The sequence below is a fragment of the Sphaeramia orbicularis genome, chromosome 12 (genome assembly GCF_902148855.1).
Source record: "Sphaeramia orbicularis chromosome 12, fSphaOr1.1, whole genome shotgun sequence".
Taxonomy (NCBI): domain Eukaryota; kingdom Metazoa; phylum Chordata; class Actinopteri; order Kurtiformes; family Apogonidae; genus Sphaeramia; species Sphaeramia orbicularis.
Window position 1 is genome coordinate 30,641,374 of NC_043968.1, and position 19,125 is coordinate 30,660,498.

General features: G+C 38.2%; 1 protein-coding gene across 1 annotated transcript; it reads left to right on the forward strand.

The window, feature by feature from the left end:
* Positions 1-784: 784 nt before the first annotated feature.
* ifrd1 (interferon-related developmental regulator 1) lies at positions 785-9,028 on the forward strand. The gene is made up of 12 exons (XM_030149960.1): positions 785-1,004; positions 2,943-3,047; positions 3,349-3,430; positions 3,785-3,909; positions 5,308-5,465; positions 5,644-5,694; positions 6,013-6,191; positions 6,281-6,389; positions 6,538-6,672; positions 6,794-6,922; positions 8,116-8,211; positions 8,329-9,028. Exons 1-12 carry the CDS (start codon positions 977-979, stop codon positions 8,413-8,415), a joined length of 1,284 nt encoding a protein of 427 aa, XP_030005820.1. The 5' UTR covers positions 785-976; the 3' UTR covers positions 8,416-9,028.
* The last annotated feature ends 10,097 nt before the right edge of the window (positions 9,029-19,125 follow it).

Sequence of the window (19,125 nt, forward strand, 5' to 3'; positions counted from 1 at the left end):
TTCAGACTATGTTTTAGTTTATTTTTCATTATATTGTTTGTCTGGTTTTATTGTTATTTGTCACAAAAAAAAAAAAAAAAAAAAAAAAAAGCAATTTCGAAAGTAATGATGTTTACAAACCTGGTTAATGTTGACATAAGGCTGCCATGGTGTTGGCACGTATTTTTTTGTTATCTTGTATGCATACCAATAAAAATATGAAACAAGAACATCATGTATTTGACATTAACTCAGGAGGCATGTGATATTCTTAGAGAGGAACAAATTGACTGTCATTTTATACTTATTATGAAAGTTGCCGTGACTTTATCTGTTGCAGCTATGTGTGCTGCTCCCTTGGCCAGGTCATTCTTGGAAAATTAATTTCTAATCCACAGAAATGAGGATACTTTGTATGCAGGTGAGACATTCTAATTAATGAACGGAGTTACAGGTACTGATACATCTTCACATCTAGACTTACATAACAACTGTTTAACCTCGTGGTTACAGACGTAGGGATGCTACCAGGAATGCGACGTCATAGCATGCGTGTCTGATTTGTAGTCTAATGGACCTTCGGCAAAATGCCACTTCCACTACAGACTCGTATTTCACATGTGTTTATGTTGTTTTTTTTAAATTAAATTTGAGTAGTGACAGGTTTAAAGAAGACCCCTACTCACACTTATCGCTGACTGCGTCACGTTCGAACACACGCGACATTTGTTCCTGTTCCCGGATTGGCCTGTGATGCCGGGAAACCTCCTCGTGACATGTCTGCCGGTATAAATAGTGCGCGCCGCTCAGGCTTTACGCAGCCCTGGTTTGTGAGGGAAAATGTATCGTCTCGGCCAACAGTCTATCTCCAAGATCGCTTTCAATTCCTTTTTATCCACTGTGCCACGGGAATATTTTCATTTTACGAGACAATACAATAAAAGCTGGTCGTGTATTGGCTGATTTTTGATCAAATACTACATTTATCTGCACGAAAATGCCAAGGACCAAGAAGAAGAACAGGGGTGAGTGTGAGAGCGGGTGTTCTGCTTATGGCCCTGCTTGTTTTTTTTCTCGCATGCCTCGTGGTAGTTGTAGTTCTTTTCGTGTAGGCTAGTCATTGAACAGCGTGTAATGTGTTTACTGTAAGGACTACAAACGTCACAGGCCGGCCTGGGTAAAAAAACAAAGCTAGTTAGCTGACATCACACAAAGCATTACTGTAGGTGGGAAAACGTGTCTCTGTCGATCACCACACTTGAGTGTCTCTCCCTGTTTGTATCATAACACCAGTTAGATAATAATGTTAATAATAACATGCCGGTTTTGTTCTACACTTAAGTATCTAATCGACGACCAGTTACACTTTGGAGCCTAATGTTAGCTAATAGTAGCTGCCGTGTAATGACGGTAGCATTAACGTTAAATCGAAATAAACATGCCTTCAAAACAGGTTGACAGCTATAGGAAACATTTTGCTATTATAAGTAAATAAGGATTTGGGGTTTTACATTATACTCGCCAAAGACCTCAAACTTTGACGTAGGGTATCGTCTGTTGACTGACTCCATTACTGCTAAGTGTTAGCTATAGTGATGACTAGCCTCTGCTAACGTTAAAGTCCTGTATAAAGTTGGGAAAACAATTTGTACACATGTTACTATCGGTGTAGTATTTTTTTTAACAAAGAAGGCAGACATTTTGGACTGAAGACAGCGGGCTGGGATAGAGGCGGTGCCTTGGTTCTGTGAAATCAGCTGTCGAGGGAGGAGGGGAGTCCACGTCAACACCAGAAACACAAAACAATACACAACATATAGGCTTAAAACTACAAAAAACAAAACAGCAAATGATGGCGACGAGTCCTTATTTCGGCGTGTGGTTAACATTTGGGCAGTAACTTGCGTTGGTGATCAACAGATCTTGAATTGCAGTGACAGACTTCCCGGCATATGTTTCAGAGGTTAAATCAGGACAAGGAAGAGGGCCATTTACCGTGGATACTTCCTCGACAGGGTTTTCACTACCATTTTAAGGCTGAAGGGCAGCACTCAAGCCATTATAGGAACCATCAAAGCATCCAGATGTACTACAATGATTTTTTTCCCTTTTTAATATTTGCTGTTTGTCTACAATGGATTCTGCCAGTTTTGCTTTTAAGCATTTGGATGTTTTTATATGGTTATTTTTTATCCGCTTGAGCTTTCCCAAATTTTGTGGACAAATATAATAATAATTATGGTTCAAAATAATCTGAAATTGTATGTTTTTTTTTTTTTTTTCTTTTTGGAGAAAAAAGACTTGTGTGACTCATGCACAATAAGTCTTTGACAAGCATATGGAAAATGCTGAAAGCTTGAGATTGTATATTTTTTTTGTTGAACTGTTTAACAGCAGACTTAAGTTTTCCTTTTCTTTTCTTTGATGAAGACTATTGAGTTAAAACTTTGTTCGGTGATGTACCATCCTGAATTGCTTTGCTATGCTTTGTCATTTTTGATTGTACTGGATCTCCTCAACAACTCTATTCTATTATAGAGCATACCCATTTCCTCTTTACTTTCATAATGCATACCATCATATTCTGCAACCCTACTGACCCATCCTTGGCAATTTAGAAGATAAGGTATTCTCTGTGCTTGTATTTGCTGTAGCACAGCAGATTGTCTGAGTTTCTCACTTAAACCAAAGTCTTTGCGACATGTTGTATTTACACAGTCAGTGTACTGGTTGGCCTTGACTCTGACAACATGGTGTATTTTCATTTAAGATAATAAAAGTACCAGCAAGATAAAGTGTGCAAAGGACATAGATTAGATAACTGCATTATTTGCTTCAGTAACTGTGGGACTGGTGTTACATAATGGATACGAATGGATCTGTACTAGTAGATCTGTACAATAATAATGCATTTGATTGTCTAAATCAAATTATGTTTCATGGACATCTCTTCTTTTTCCCAGGGGCACAGCATGGAAATGTGCAGCCTTTCAGTGATGAGGATGCCTCCATTGAGACCCTCAGTCATTGCAGCAGCTTCAGTGATGCCACCAGTGTAGCAGATGAAGGTATGTTTATGTGTAAAATATGGTTTTATAATTAACATTTCTGTATGTTTGCTGGTAAGTACTGCATGCTAGTTGCTAGTATATGCTCATCATCAAACTGATGTGCTAGATACTGGTTTATCTCTTTTTGTTGGCAAAGTTTCCCCGAGGCAGTTAAAATAAAACAGTATTTTTTGTTAATCTCAAGGTTCTCTACAAGGTTCTAGGACCAATGAAAAATGCATTGAATCTGAAATGAGCAACCTGCATATTTATGCAAGCATAACAAGTGTTCATGTAGCACATCTCGTTGTGTTATCAGGTGGAGAGGCCAGTGAGGACGCAGCCCAGGAAGATTTCCAGTACAAGTTGAAAGGGTTTATAGACAGCACGGTGGACAAGAGGTAAAAGTACCAAGTCTGCAAACACTTCATCAGGTCTTTTCATGCAAGCTGCTGCAAGACTCAACCAAAACATCCTTTTTAGTATAAGGTGAAGTACTGCTAATTGAATTGGAGACACACATATAGATATTTAAGTTGGGATAACCACAGTTTCTAGTGCTATTGTGGACTAGAGGTGGACAAAGCTTTGATATGTGGGTTGGTTTGGAAAAAAAAATACTCTCCAAATAGGTTAGTCAGCAGCATTTGTATGCTGAAGAGGATAATACTGGAGAATGGTGACAATAGCAGCACAGCTTCACTTGTTCATATTATTTGAGCCTTAAAATTAGGTTTGTGTATTATTTTCTATAGTGCCAAGACCAGACAAGGGGCACTGGATGGGCTTAAGACTGCTATGGCCACACGGATCTTGTACGAATTTATCTCGGAGAGAAGGATGACCATCACAGACAGCATTGAACGTTGTCTCAAGAAAGGTACTCGAAAAATATATTATGTATTATACACACTTCCTGAAGCTATATATGAGAGTACATTCACTCTGAATCTGAATTCGGTGTGCTGCAATTCTGTCTGAGAAACAAAACTCTGGGCAAAGATTCTATTTCCTCTCTGTTACCCGTCAGACACAGACAGGAGGAGGAACTGTGTGCTTCAGTTGTATTCCATCTATAGTTTTGCTGTGGTGTTATGTGATTGTGTGGACATGAACAGTTGTATTTGAGAACATAACTGCAATGAAAATATGTAGTCAGGTTTCACTACTTGAACTACTTTCTATTTCATGGCCCTGGCCCACTATTGTGAAATATTGAGTAAAAATGTTGCATAGTTTAGCTTCAAGGTTTACTTCATCCACATTGTTTACATGATATCTTTAGCACTATACCCTTAAAGTAAATGTGAAACAATGAACAATACTACGTTTGTTTATTTTATTTGTATGTCAGGCAACATATGGAACTAAAATATGATATTCACTTTGATTTATCAGAAAACTAGATTCTGTTTTACTTTGTCTCCAGCAATGTGCAGCCATCTTGAAACCACCTTAGTCATAATGTCTCTATCTCAAATGGGTTATTCATCAATGCAAATTTACTAAAGTAAACACTTGATTTGGATACAACTCACTTTATGCTATTATTAGATGCTCATAATAATACAAGTATGAAATTAAATGTTAACACAATTAATGTGACATGTCTAAGCAGATCAGGTTCAGATCATCTACTGGGACTGTATACTTTTTTGTTTTGCATGTTATGAATTAAGTTATGTAAAATAAAATGAATGCAGCCTGTAACAGAGGTGTACAGAAACAGAAGTTTGATGTAGCTGCTGCATTAGAGAGCATGAAACAGAACGAATGAAGACAACAGGAAAGAAAATGAATGGGACCCTTGTTCAACTACGTGAAGGTTCATATGCTTGGTTAAATGCTTCTATACTGTTTGTGACTGTATAGCCATTACAGGTGCTTGTGTCGTCACAAAAATGTTTACCATCGACTACAGCCCTATGCAAATTAGCCATGTGTTCAGGTTAATTTATGATAATTATTCTAAATTAGAAGAGGCTAACCATGTGATGTCATCAGCATTTTTTTTTTTTTCAAGCTGGCTGCACCCTGCTGTTGACAAAGTGAAATACAATCTCTATTTCACAAACTAATTCTGGTGAATCACAATTTTTATTTCAGTGTCATATCTTGCCTAAGGTACACATAAAATAAAATAATAATGTTCATTGTTTCATTTCTACTTTAAACCTTACGCCTCATCAAATAATGTGGGCAAAATGCATCCTGAAATGGAAGAACTGGAAGACAGGATTTATTTTGGAAAGCTAATTCCGACCATTCTCACTGTCAGGTAAAGGAGAGGAGCAGCGGGCGGCTGCTTCTTTAGCATGTCTGCTGTGTATCCAGCTGGGCTCAGGCATCGAGAGTGAGGAGGTGTTGAAGACCCTTAAACCCATCTTCAGAAACATCCTGGCAGATGGATCGGCCAATATCCAAGCCAGACAGGCAGTGAGTACCTGACACTGTTGTTAAAATGATCTGATGATCCGTATTTATGTTTATTGTGAATATCTCGCACCCTGAAATTCCACTGAAGGTATTGCCATCGGTAGCTGTCTGAGTGGATGTTTCTCTACATCACTGTATAAAGTCAACTGAAAGCTGTCTGTCTCTGTTTCTGTAATAGGTAGCGACAAGCTTGGGTCTCTGTACTTTAGTGGCAGAAGATGACATTTTGGTAAGTTCTTGATCTTGTGGTGTCTACTCTTGACACCTCTGAGCTCAAGGGCAGCTAGTACTGCTGTGCCTTTTCCAACTCTTGTCAGTTGCGTATTTATACTCATTATCAGTTGTGGCATTTCTTTAGAGGCTTATTATTTGTGATGTCAACAGGACTGGCAGCTGAACTCATGATCAAACTCAAACATGGCACTAGGACACATTCGTAGCATGCACTTGTTTTAATTGTAATGACTGCAGAGGTTTAGTTCATCTTAGAGTATTTTCAGAATTGGTACATAATTATTCAAAGGACCCCTGTTGCTTTCTGCTTTAGGACGTGCATGCCACCATGGAGTGTTTTGAAAACCTGTTCACCCGTTCCTATGCGAGGGCGGATGGTACGTGTCCTTCAGTCAGTCCACAGACAAGCCAGCTCCACACCAACGCTCTGCTGTCCTGGGCACTGTTACTCACCATCTGCACCGCCAGCCAGGTTAAAGATATCCTCCGCAAGTAAGACCCCCTGTCAACCCTAATGGGCTGTTTTTAAATGTATAGTACTGTGTCGCAGTATTTATTTATTTGTTTATTTTGTTGTTCAGGCACCTGCCCAAACTGCCTAGATTGTTAGAGAGTGAAGATGTCAACATGAGAATTGCTGCAGGGGAGACCATTGCCCTGCTCTTTGAACTGGCCAGAGACATGGATGCTGTAAGTTTGATCCATACAGTCTCAAAATAGCTCTAATTCTAGTGTTTGTTTCCTCCTCCTGATTGATATATTTGTGTCAGTATCTGGCAGAATTTGGACATTTTTTGTTTTGTGTTAAATGCAGCTTTTCATTGTGTGTCCCTCTTAGGAGTTTGAGTTTGACAGCTGGGATGAATTGTGCGATAAACTGAACGCCCTGGCCACAGACTGTAATAAGCACAGAGCCAAAACTGACAAGAGGAAGCAACGGTCCGTTTTTAGAGATGTCCTGAAGGCAGTTGAGGTGAGTCTTAACCCTAACCAGGTTTAGGATTACATCACGGGCAATGAACTCTGTGGTTTTATGTGGAGTGCTGTGAGTTTGGAGAATCATGACTATTTTCTCATCATGCTCCACTTTCCAGGAAGGGGACTTCCAGTCTGAGACCATTCGCTTTGGGACAGAGCGTATGACCATTGATAGCTGGGTCAGAAAGAGGACATATGACGCCTTTAGAGAGTTTGTAGGCTCTGGGATGAACTACCACCTCCAGGTAAGTGTGTGACGGTTTAAACATTTGTATTGGAAGTGAATGATTTATCCATTTCCAAACAGCAACATTTAGCTGCATGATTTGTGTTGCTGAGTCAATGGCTGTTCCTGCCTTGACATTTATTTTTTGAAAGATGCCCTCTGTACCAGGAAACTTATAGCTTAACCAGTAAATTGGCCTGTGGAGATCCATGGGTTCTAGATATGGTAGTTTGTATGTTGTATATTTGTGCCAGCAGTCACTGCCAAATCATTCTGGGTATAGCAACGTGACTGTAAGGCTGTTGTATTCCAAAATTACAAATATCTCCCAAAATATTGGTCCCATCAACTTGCTGTTTTCACTGGTCTGTTCCTTGACCAAAAATACATACAGGGTGGGGAAACAAAATTTACAATATTTTGAGGCAGGGATTGAAAGACAGAGTATGACCAATTAGTTTATTGAAAGTCATGAGAATTTATTTGCCACAAGAAAATTTACATTATAGAAAATGTTTTTATTCTATGTGTCCTCCTTCTTTCACAATAACTGACTTCACACGCTTCCTGAAACTTGCGCAAGTGTTCCTCAAATATTCGGGTGACAACTTCTCCCATTCTTCTTTAATAGTATCTTCCAGACTTTCTCGTAATAGTTTTGCTCATAGTCATTCTCTTCTTTACATTATAAACCGTCTTTATGGACACTCCAACTATTTTTGAAATCTCCTTTGGTGTGACGAGTGCATTCGGCAAATCACACACTCTTTGACGTTTGCTTTCCTGATTACTCATATGGGCAAAAGTTTCTGTAAAGGTATGGATAATAGTGTTAGGTATGATTATGACATCAATATATATTTGGTTTCAAAACAATTAACGTAGTGCCTGCTGAGAAAAAACAACTAAATGTTCATTGTAAATTTTGCTTCCCCACCCTGTAAGTATGACAGACTGCAGCAGTCAGCTCTTTCCAAATTTTGCGTGAATCCTGAGACACACATACACGTACGCACACAGAGGCCAGCTGGCCTTAATGATATACATTTATGGTAATTTTGTGCATGCACTAGAAAAATGCCATGAAAATATAGCGGGAAAGTTTGCAGAAAATTGTCTTGTGTGTTTTTTTTTGTTGTTTTTTTTTAAACTTTCATTTCTGCTGAAGCTAAAGCTGTTTTCCTAATTGTTTTTTCACTTTGTTCCAACTAGGCAAATGAATTCATCAGAGACGTGTTTGAACTGGGACCACCTATGCTGGTTGACTCTGCAACAATGAAGGCCATGAAAATCTCTCGCTTTGAAAGGGTATGTTTGCATGGACAGGTTATTTAGCCTCCTCGTCTCTCTTGTTTTTTCTTGTGTCCATGAACTCTACTGAAGCTTTACTAATTTACATAAACTCTCTTTTCCTGCATTTTCTAGCATCTTCACAACTCTGCTGCATTCAAAGCTCGGACCAAGGCCAGAAGCAAGTTCAGAGACAAGAGGGTGGATGTGGGAGAATTTTAAATTAATTACTTTTGGATTCTATTTACTATTTATCAAGCTTAGATGAAATGGCACAGCTTTCTTTTTAGACCATTCTGCTTTGTAGTTGTGTCTGTTTGGTGCAAAAACACTCTGCTTGTAGAGTTGCTATGGATATTCGTAGTGGCAGGTTGTCTTGATGTGAGATGAACAGATTATTTGTCAGAGATATGAATTGCGTTACGGACACACCATCTATTGTACAGTACCTGCTCTTTAACTCTACAGTTGGTTAAGTGTTTGGTAATAACAAATTGAGCGTTATTCTATTGGGAGTATACCTTTACTATAACTACACATAAATCAGTGGTGTTGTGTATATATTGCATGTTTATATTCACATTTCAGCCTCTTTTTTTTTTTTTTTGAACATTGTAGTAAGTTATAATTTGGCAGCATTTGTCAAGTATTCAGTTGTATTAATTTCATATTAATGTTGTGACCTAACTCTTTGTCTTTTAATTTGCACTACTCAGTCAGCTTAAGCTGGTTATTCCTGTAGAACCTTTATGACCATTGTGTTGGATTTTAAATATGGGGTATACTGTATAACTGTAAGGGCAAGGATGGTGAAATAAACACTGAAATGCTGTAACAAATGTCTTTCATTTCATACAGGAAACTATTATTTGACTTAGATTAGGCCATTCAAGAGCTTTAGTGATGATAAGGGGGGGTGGTGGCAAAACAACTAGCTACAGTGGCTCTTCAGACTCTCTAAAAGAAATGAAAATGTGTTGAAATAAAAACACTAGTAGGTTTTGGCAGAGGTGGTGGAGTTTTAAAACTGCACTTCAAGAACAGATATTACTTGGCTAAGAAAGTGTGATTTTGGCCCCAGTTTCAACTCCTGGCGGATACATTTAGGTTATTCTAAGCAAGGGAACAGTACAAATCTTATCCACTGCTCCTTCCACATATTAGAGCATCCTTCTGTCAAGGATACACTTGTATGTACTGCGTGAGTGTGAAATGGTGTAAACCCTCCTGCGTAGATCTGACGCTGTACGTATGACAGAACCTTCTAGGCTATCGATGCAAGTTTGTCAATGCTAAAATGATTCAGGGAGCGCAGGAAATAATAGCTTAACCTACATATCACACAGCATATTTACTCCCGAGGTCCCACTTGAAGGCACCTTTTTTTTTATAGAGCAGTAAAAATAGTCTATAACGGCGGCAAGTGTCACATGATAAAGGTAAACGTCACAAAGCTACAAATAGTCCCATCAATAATCTGGGCCTGTTACCCTGGAGTTGGAGTGCACACGCACACAAGCAGCCTGCAATCGATCCAACCGTTCAGCAGCCCCATACCTCAGGTGAAACAGTATTACCTTCAGGGGAGAGAAGCAACATGGAGCTAATACATTTTTCATGACCTGTCGTTTTGATTTCCACCACAGGCTGCTCTTGTCAGAAGAGTCATGTGTCCCCGGCTTACTGAAAACCTCTTGGCCTCCTGACCAAATTACTTTCACACTGACCCCTGTTGCTTTCAAGACTGAGGTTGTGACTTGTAGGTGTGTGTGTATATGGTCTAAAATGTGTCATGTGATCCGACACCTTCTATCCTTGTCAGCGAACCTAGAAACTTAAAGAGGGTATGTGGAGAGAGGAAATGTGTCTGTGTCTGACTGCCTGGGCCAAATAACATGCTGTAACATGCGTTGGACTGTCATTTTCTGTATCTTCAGGAGAGGGAAGCTGCTGTGTCTTCCACTAAAACTGGATGTTGCAGGTGGCTTGCCTTCAGCTCCATGACACTAACTGGTTGGCTTTACCCTTGCAGGCTGTTAAGGCTGCCTGTTGTTGTGTGGCCTGGGATCAACACAACCTTCTCTAAAACAGGGTTTGTACGGGTGCTAGAATTTCAACGTTGTGTTTTGAAGGTTTGGAAAGTGCTTGAATTTTAGTTTAACCCTTTCATGCATGAATTATGAGAACCTTAATCAAAAATTTTTGCTGAGTGTTTTTATTCCTCTTTAGGCATGAAAAAAACAATGTGATTGAAAATTTTCTTCTGAAAAATAAATCAAATAACTAAAATAAATACATAAATAAAAATACATTTAAAAAAATAATGAAAAAAAAAAAAAATTCATATGAACCTATTTTTCATGAAGTTGCAAAAGTGTCAACTTAGCTGGACACCACGTTTAATTTTTGACGCACAGAAACATGTATTTACTGATAAATTGTGTGAAAACTGTGATTCTGGGGGTTTATACTCAGGGGAGATCTACATAATGTTACCAATTCATGTCAGAAAAGATATGTAGTGTCTTAAAACTTTAATAAAGATATGTGTAAAAAACAAACAAACACCATAATCCATGAATATACAAGAGAACAGCTGGAGAATAGCTGTCCACTGTAGTGACCAGTATACATGAAAGGGTTAAAGGAGTGATATTTAGCTTTTTTTTAAATGGAATGATGCGTTTTCGAACATTTCCCTGTGGTCTACATAAACTGTAAATGCTCTGCTTGGGTCTGAATTCTTCACCAATTCAACTCCACAGGTCCATCTTCAACCCTATTTCTGGGTAATGACACCAGAAAGGTCATTTTGAGCGCTGGCCCTTTAAATGCACATAAGCCACTTCAGGCTCCACCCCCTCCAGGTTGTTGACTGTGCTGCTCTGTCCCGTTCAACCAACAACTGAACATTTTAGGTAATCAACTCAAAATTTGGACATATTTTCAGAATGGACTACAACCGCTGCTGCTGACAAACAGTTATGTCGTACTCGGAGAAATGTTCGTCAGAAGTCTTGACCTTATATGTGCAAATGTCGTGATGTAACTAGTTATAGACGTAACAAATTAAGCAGGAATTAAAACAGGTTGTAGAAATCTGCTCGAGTTTTGCCAAAATGAATATAAAGATAGCTTTGCAGCACCTGGAGGGTTCAAATTCAAACTGTATGAACTATTAGGGTCCAAATACACAAACAAATGAACCAAAGACTAATAAAAGTGGGTTTAGATAAATATGACCCCTTTAAGTGCTTGCAATTATAACTCTGTAATGTGATTTACTATTTAATATTAACTCTGTCGGGTTAGATGCCAAGCCAAAAGTTACTTACAGAGAAGTGATGCATTTTGACAAATAAAACTTTGTCAAAAAAAAGAAAATTAGCAGGTGTTCTCAGGTCAACTCCCAAGTATATTTTTATCTTAAACTTTGGCTCTGTGTGAGTGTTCTCTTTTTTTTTTGGATAAAACTTTGTGCTCTCTAATTTCTGAACTTTTTTGCTATTATGAAACATAATTTTTGATGCTTATAGCATAATACAGTTTACAGCATTGTGAAAAAAAAGAATCATGAGTATATGTAGATATGTATTTGATATGAGGGATAAGGTGATGTGCTGGAAAAATTTGAAAGTGACCCTTAAAAGTGCTTGAAAAGTGCTTGAATTTGACGTTGAAAAATGTGTAAAAACCTTGCTAAAAATCTATAAATTATTACAACAGCATAGGGATTTAGAGGTGGACATCAGGGTACTCTGACTTTACTTAAGAAGTAAACTAATTAGTAGGGCTTTGTATTGATGACACTGACAAAAATCTGGTGATATGACCCTGTATACTCAATATTTCATCAATTTATTGCAATATGGTCATAGTCATCAGTCATACAGTCATAGTATAAAGAACATCATATTTATTACACCTGTTCACTCAAAGCATTTTACATTTGTGTCCTATCACACTCCCTGTAAGATCTAACATCTAACATCTAATACAAACTCATTTAGTTCAGGGGACACATACAAGTGAATATGATCTCAGTGGGCCAGATCAGTAAAATAATAACAGTCGAAAAAAGTTGAATTACATTATGAAAATGTTTACATCTACAAACTATCCTTCAAAAATGTAAATAACCTGTACAACCATGACCAACCTGAAATTTCTTGAGAAAAATAAGAGCAATTTTAATGCTATTATGCCTCAGTTTATCATTTACACTTGTGCATTACAACTTGCAGATCACAGTGGATCTACAAAGGCACAGAAGTAATAACAGGCATGATATTAACAGGCATAATATTGTTAAAACTGCCCTTATTTAAGACTTTTTATGTTCATATTTGTTCAGGTTATTCAACTTTTGTGTGAATGTAATTTAATGTTTTTACTTTAAAACAAAAAGAACAATTTGCAGTTGTCATTATTTATAGGTTATTATGGTGATATTTTACTTGTCCAACCCAGTTGAGATCATATTGGACTGACTACCTCCTAAGGGTGTATTTATTTATCTTATTTTATTGTCTCCTTGGTTGGTTTTTATGCACTTTAATTGGCTTTTATGCACACACGCACACACACACACACAAATATGGTGTAGTAAAAAAAATACTCTATACTATTGATGGATATATGTAAATATTTTTTTTATTTACATATACATATACATATACATATACATATACATAGATAGTATCTAGTATTTTTTATCTGACTCTGAACAACTGCACAAGAATTCCTACGTGTATGTGTATATGCACAAATGGCAAATAAACTTTTGAATCTTCAATCTTTGAATCTTGTCTGTATGTGGAGCCTGAACTAAAATGATTTTGACATCCTTGAATGTTTAATATCTTCAGTATAATTTTTGCGTTTCATTTTGGTGGGCCAGTTTTGGCCCATGGGCCGTACGTTTGACATTCCTGATCTAATACAACATGAAGTGAAGCGCTGCATGCCACTATATTTAATAAATATTCATAGTGTTAAAAATCAATACAGAATTATAAAATCTAATATTGCGCTAGTGTATTGGTATTTTCTTGTACTTTTATTAATTAGTTTTGGAGTTCTGCATTATTGCTGCATTGAGAATAACAGTCTCTCAGACCATAAGGCCTATCTGAAAAATAAACATCGTTAATTAAAAGTTAAATCTTATGTATTTTAATTTTGTCAGGCTGGTAGAAAGGCATGGGGAGAAGACTAAGGGATAATTGTGTTATTTGCATTTCATTACAATCTGTTGTGTCCAGATAAAAAGCACGACTAAAGTAAATGAGAGTCCAAAAAATAAAACAACTGATAAGTTTTTTTTTGTTTGTTTGATGTGTAATTAATTTAATCTGATGGTGCTGTTATGCACGTGAACTGCTGTGAGTTTGAAGGAAGCAGGACCTTTGCTGTGGTAGGTATTTGCCCTGTGTGTGTGTGTGTGTGTGTATGCGTGCGTGTGTGTGTGTGTGTAGGTGTGTGTGTGTGTGCGTGTGTGTGTGCGTGTGGAGGAGAAAAACACTGAGCTCAGAGGAAGTATTAATGAAAAAAGAAAATGCAATCCTGATGAACACCTTAACTGATGGTTGCCATTGCCTGTTTGATATTATTGTTATGGAAATGAGGAGTGCAGTTTCAGCCAATTGACCTTTCAAGGCAATTGATTTCAACCGAGAAGCCTTTTCTATCACTCAGGTCGATTTGTGGTAATGTGGCATTGTATGTGATTAGCAACAATATAAACACAGTGTGAGCCATTTGTTGCTATGGCTGATTAGGCATCTCTTGTTGAGTTTAGTTTTCCATTCAGCGTACACCACACTGGCAGAAAAAAGTGCCTGAAGCCAAAGCATTTAGCATGTGTGGCACTCACTCACAGGCAGACAGTGTGTTTGCACACACATATACCCTCCACATGGATGCTTTTCAACTGCTAACCAGGTTAATGTATTTATTCCACTTGTGTGCTTCTGGCATCTCAACAGCTGTTATTGTGGCACGTACTATAGATCAACCTATTTCCTTGCAAATGTCTGATGTGCCACCCACATACAGCTCCCCTCCTCCTTCTCCTCTTTCCCCTCCTTTCTCCCGGCCTTGGTTGATCCCTGGAGCAAGGCGTATACAGTAGCTATCACAATGAAAAATGGATAGAGAGATTAGCGGCACTTTGTCATTGACTGACTGTTGTGCGTTCTCCACCCAAAGACACCACGGGGCTTGTTGTTGTGACTGAAAAACTGGCTGCTGTGTCTGATGACTGCAATTAAGCTGCATACATATATCAAGATGATGATTTATCCTGTTCTCTGTCAGCTTCTGGGACAATGATGTGCCACAAACTGACTGCAATACTTTCAAATGATTTGTGCTTTATAATTACAAAGTGGGAACTTGCTGTCGGTTGTTTTTACATACAGTAAGACGACTTACTTAACTCTTGAAGACAAATAGACCAGCAGCTCCCCTGCCCCTGTGGGTGGCCCTAGGGAATGCATCCCACAATGGATCAGCTGTGAAATAATTACCTCCACCAAGGAAGTTATGTTTTTGCCGGCGTTGTTTTATCTGTCTGTCTGTCCGTCCGTGTGCAAGATAACTCAAAGAGTTATGGATGGATTTGGATGAAAATTGCAGGAAATGTTGATACTGGCACAAGGAACAAATGATTAAATTTTGGTGGTGATGGGGGGGGCTCATAATTTTCAGAATGTGCATGGGATACTCTTGGATGTTCCAACATGACAATGAAACAAAACACAAGGCCAAGTCGACCTGTCATTGGCTACAGCAGAAAACAGTGAAGGTGAAGGAGTGTCCATCTCAGTCTCCTGACCTCAGTATCACTGAGCCACTTTGGGGAGGTCTCAAACATGCAGTTCATGCAAGAAAACCCCAAATCTGAAAGGAACGGAAGGTGTTTTGTCAAGAAGAATGAACAGCTTTACCATCTGAGAAAATAAAGAGCCTCATCTACAACTACCACAAAAGACTTCCAACTGTCATTGATGTTAAAAGGGCCGATACATAGGATTAATTACACTTTGGATCAGAGTCATTTGGATAGTGTCTGTTGTCAGTATAATTTAAAAACAGCAAACTAGGGCTGCATTATATTAGAAAAAACTGTCATTGTGATGTTTTGTTACTCTGCGATATATATTGCGATATGAAAAAATACTTAGGAGGATATAATAGCTTTGTGGTGCTGACGTAAATGGTAAGACTTAGTCAAAATTAGTCGTGTTTCCTCTCATTGTGGCGACAGGTGCAAGACATTAACGACACAGAACACATGTTTCAGTTTCATCCTTCTTGTAGCTGAAATAATCCCAGATAACTGACGTTGCTTTTCTTTTTTGGTTCCAAGTCTTTGTTTTTAGTGATTTTCTCTTGTTTGTTGCTCTTTTTTCAATGTTGTTACCAGTGATTCACTCCATGTGCAGGGGCGTGGTCTGCTTCAGCAAACTGATCAAGAACCATTGTGATTGGTGGATCGCTGTGTGCAGTGTGTGTCAGGTACCCAGGTTGAACTTAGATGAGAACACATTGAGTTCATGTACCTTCTACATTGCAGGACCTGTGATGTGACTGTTGCGCACACGTACATCACAATGACAATGCTCAAATGATATATTGTGCAGCTCTAGAGCAAACACATTTGTTTGATAATAAATGGCTTCACCCAACTACTAACCATGAGTGAAAGAAAAGTTTTAGTATTATCATACATATTCTCTGAAAAATGGCTAAAGAATCACTAATTCTGTGAGGGTATGTAAACTTATGAGCACAGCTGTATGTTATTGTGAAGATGGAGAGGTAAAAGTTATAGCTTGACATGTACACCCTTATTGCCTCTGCAGGACCATGATGAGAGACACTGTGCTTTTACTGTGTAGTGTTTTATTTAATCCTTTGAGCTTTTGTATTAACTTAGCTGCAGCTTTGCAATATAGAGGGAAGAGCAATGTATTTTATTATTTAAAACCACACATCACAAAAGCTCCATTGAAAAAAAAAAAAAAAAAAAAAAAAATCCCCAGTTTGTTCATTACTTATGTATTTTACCAGTCTGCACAAAAGTTAAGTGAGAGAAGTGCAAATAGAAAGTGTGAAATGTTAATGTGTCTACTTAAGAAATGAGAAGTGGAGAAAATTGGTAGACTCCCAGGAGGAGGATATTAGCTGTTTTTCCAAGTGCAGCATATTGAGCCATAAATCATTGGTCATACAGAGAGTTTAAATTGGGCCTGTTTTCCCCCCTACACTCCCCATGCTGCATCCCTGTATCCTCGTTCTATAGTGTGACATTTATGGCCTGAGGCTTAACTTCTTGATTTCTTGAAAATGCTCTGAGTTCCCACTTCAGAGGGTATGCAGCGCAGTTTTTTATTGTGCAGGTGTGTCATTGATGGATAATGTGATTTCCATCTGTTGACCTTTAGGAGAGTAGATTTCCAACATGTAACACAAAAGAAAGTGATCATGGTTACACAAAGGGAAGACTATCTGCTGCCTCCAGCCTGTGTCAAAGGTCACAAGTAAGTGAAGAAAGGAAAGCACTTGTTTTAACAGGTGCACTTTTATTGGTTTTGGTACTATTGTTTTCTGCATTTTAACAACCTGTTCTTTGCAGAGGTTGTCAAATGGAAATGTACCTGATCTGAGCTGGAGACGGATGTAATTAGATAGGTACTATATCCAGTACACTGTACAAAAGCTCTTGGGGACCTGAGCTTTAAATCCTCATAGAAACAAACTATGTACTTTAACTGCACAATATCAACCCAGTGTTATTGTGTGATCATACTTTACAACACTGTGGCATATTCACAGACACTCATGTCATCATTTGACACAATGAAATGTCTCAGAGAGGATTATAAACTTTGTTTACTCTGTTCTAAGTGATTTGTTGTATATAAAAAAATGAAGAATATGATTTATTTTATCTTTTATGTTTGATTGTTATGCAGAGTTAAGAATCTCCCTAAGGCACCAGACTCTGCAGAAGGAGACAGAAAATCTATTTTTGTTTTAAAGACTGCAAGCACAGTAGATTAATGGTGGACTTGTGTTGCACATGTACTACATTTGGATTAAATGTATAATTTAAACAAAAAAAAATTAATTAGGACTCAACACTGAAAAAGTGACTTCATTTGTTCCTTATATATTATGTTGAGTCATTTACTTGATTTCAATCAGTGAAACTTGTTATTTACTGTTCAGTTTTGAGTTTTCACTTTGTTAAAAGGAGGCTAATGATACCCTTACTGCTGCTGCAGTAAAATTCTTTTTTAGCTGAAGTCAGTGAAGTTTATTTATATTACATCTTTTCTAGAGCAAGAGGGGAAAAAAAAGTAAAAACATAAGCTATGAATCATGTCAAACGTAAAGCCCTGATGCAATTACACTCTTTGTTAATTTTGCTTACTTTGCTGTTGACATCACTGGGACGTACAGGATGTCACATTAATGATGATGTCAAGGTGAGTGCAATTATAATATTCACCAGGTGGTGGCAGTTGTTCACCATTAAGCTGCCTCTTATATCAACACTTGAGTTGACAGTCATCACAAGTGTATTTCTGCTGAGCATATCTGATGAGAGTGAGTGAGAATTGAAAGGTTTTGATTAAATCATGTAGGAATACACACTCAGATGGGTGCACTTTTCACTTACACCCACTTGATGATAATGTAAGATTTTCTGTCAAATTCAGAATCATATCCAGAGCTTGTAAGAGCTGAATCATTAAGAGAGCAGTAATGTTTATTGTCAGCTTTAAATGGAGGTAAATGGTTGTTTTATTTTAGGAGCACAGGTCAAGAAACAGTATCAACACACTCTCTTAATTCCTCACATCTCATTCATGTCTCAGCAAAACAGTAAAAAGCTGCATATTAACTCGCTCAAACCTGACACCATATGGAATGTGGTTGTAGATTTGAAATAGAGTCAAGTGGTACACATTTGTCGTGCTGGGCGCAGATGCATTGTTGCCCCCACACTGTGTGACTCATAGCTACTGTACACTCACACACATAGTGCACGTGCACAGACAAACACTGGCCAACTTCCCTCCTTCTACACAGCCTCACCTCCTCCTCGTTCCAATTCTCTCTCTCTCTCTCTCTCTCTCTCTCTCTCTCTCACTCGGCCCCTCCCTGTCTCTCTGTGATGTGGGCCAGTGACAAGCGCAGACCCCCGTCAGGACTGACAACTGTTCACCGGATGATGCCACAGAGAGGAGGCAAAAGGCCATAGTTAAGGGGATGACACCTGTCTCTCTGTGGAGCAGCATCAGCCCCCCCCCCCCCCCCCCCCCCAACACACACACACACACACACACACACATACACAGAAATTCAATGCTTTTTCACCAGATGCATTTTCTCCCCACTAAGAATCCAACCTGTGACTTTACTTCTTTTTAAACCATGTGATATACAGGCATTAACACTTTATTATAGCAAATGAAGGTCTGTTTGTGTGCGTGGGAGACCGAGGCTTTATCTACTGCTTCAGAACATTGACTTACAGGCTGAATCGCAGGCAGCACCTTGTTGACAGGAAGGGAGAGATAGCAGGGTTCCCCTCCCTGTCAGCTCCTGCTATCAGCTGCTTAAAAACCAAACTACAGCCTCCAGGACTACAGCAATAAAAAGTCAGAAACAGAAATATGTTACTACAGTTTCAACCCTTACCAGTTTATCAGTAGTGCACATTATCACAGATTAGTGGATAAATAAATACTGAAGACAATTAGTGGCTATGTCTTCTTTGTTTATTTACTACTGTATATTAACCCATAAAGTCCCAGTACTACTTTTGCAGCAGTTCCCAAATAAATTTTTCTGTCTATTTAATCTTTTTTAAGTGATTTGTCAAATATTTATTCTAATATTATCCCCTGTATTTTG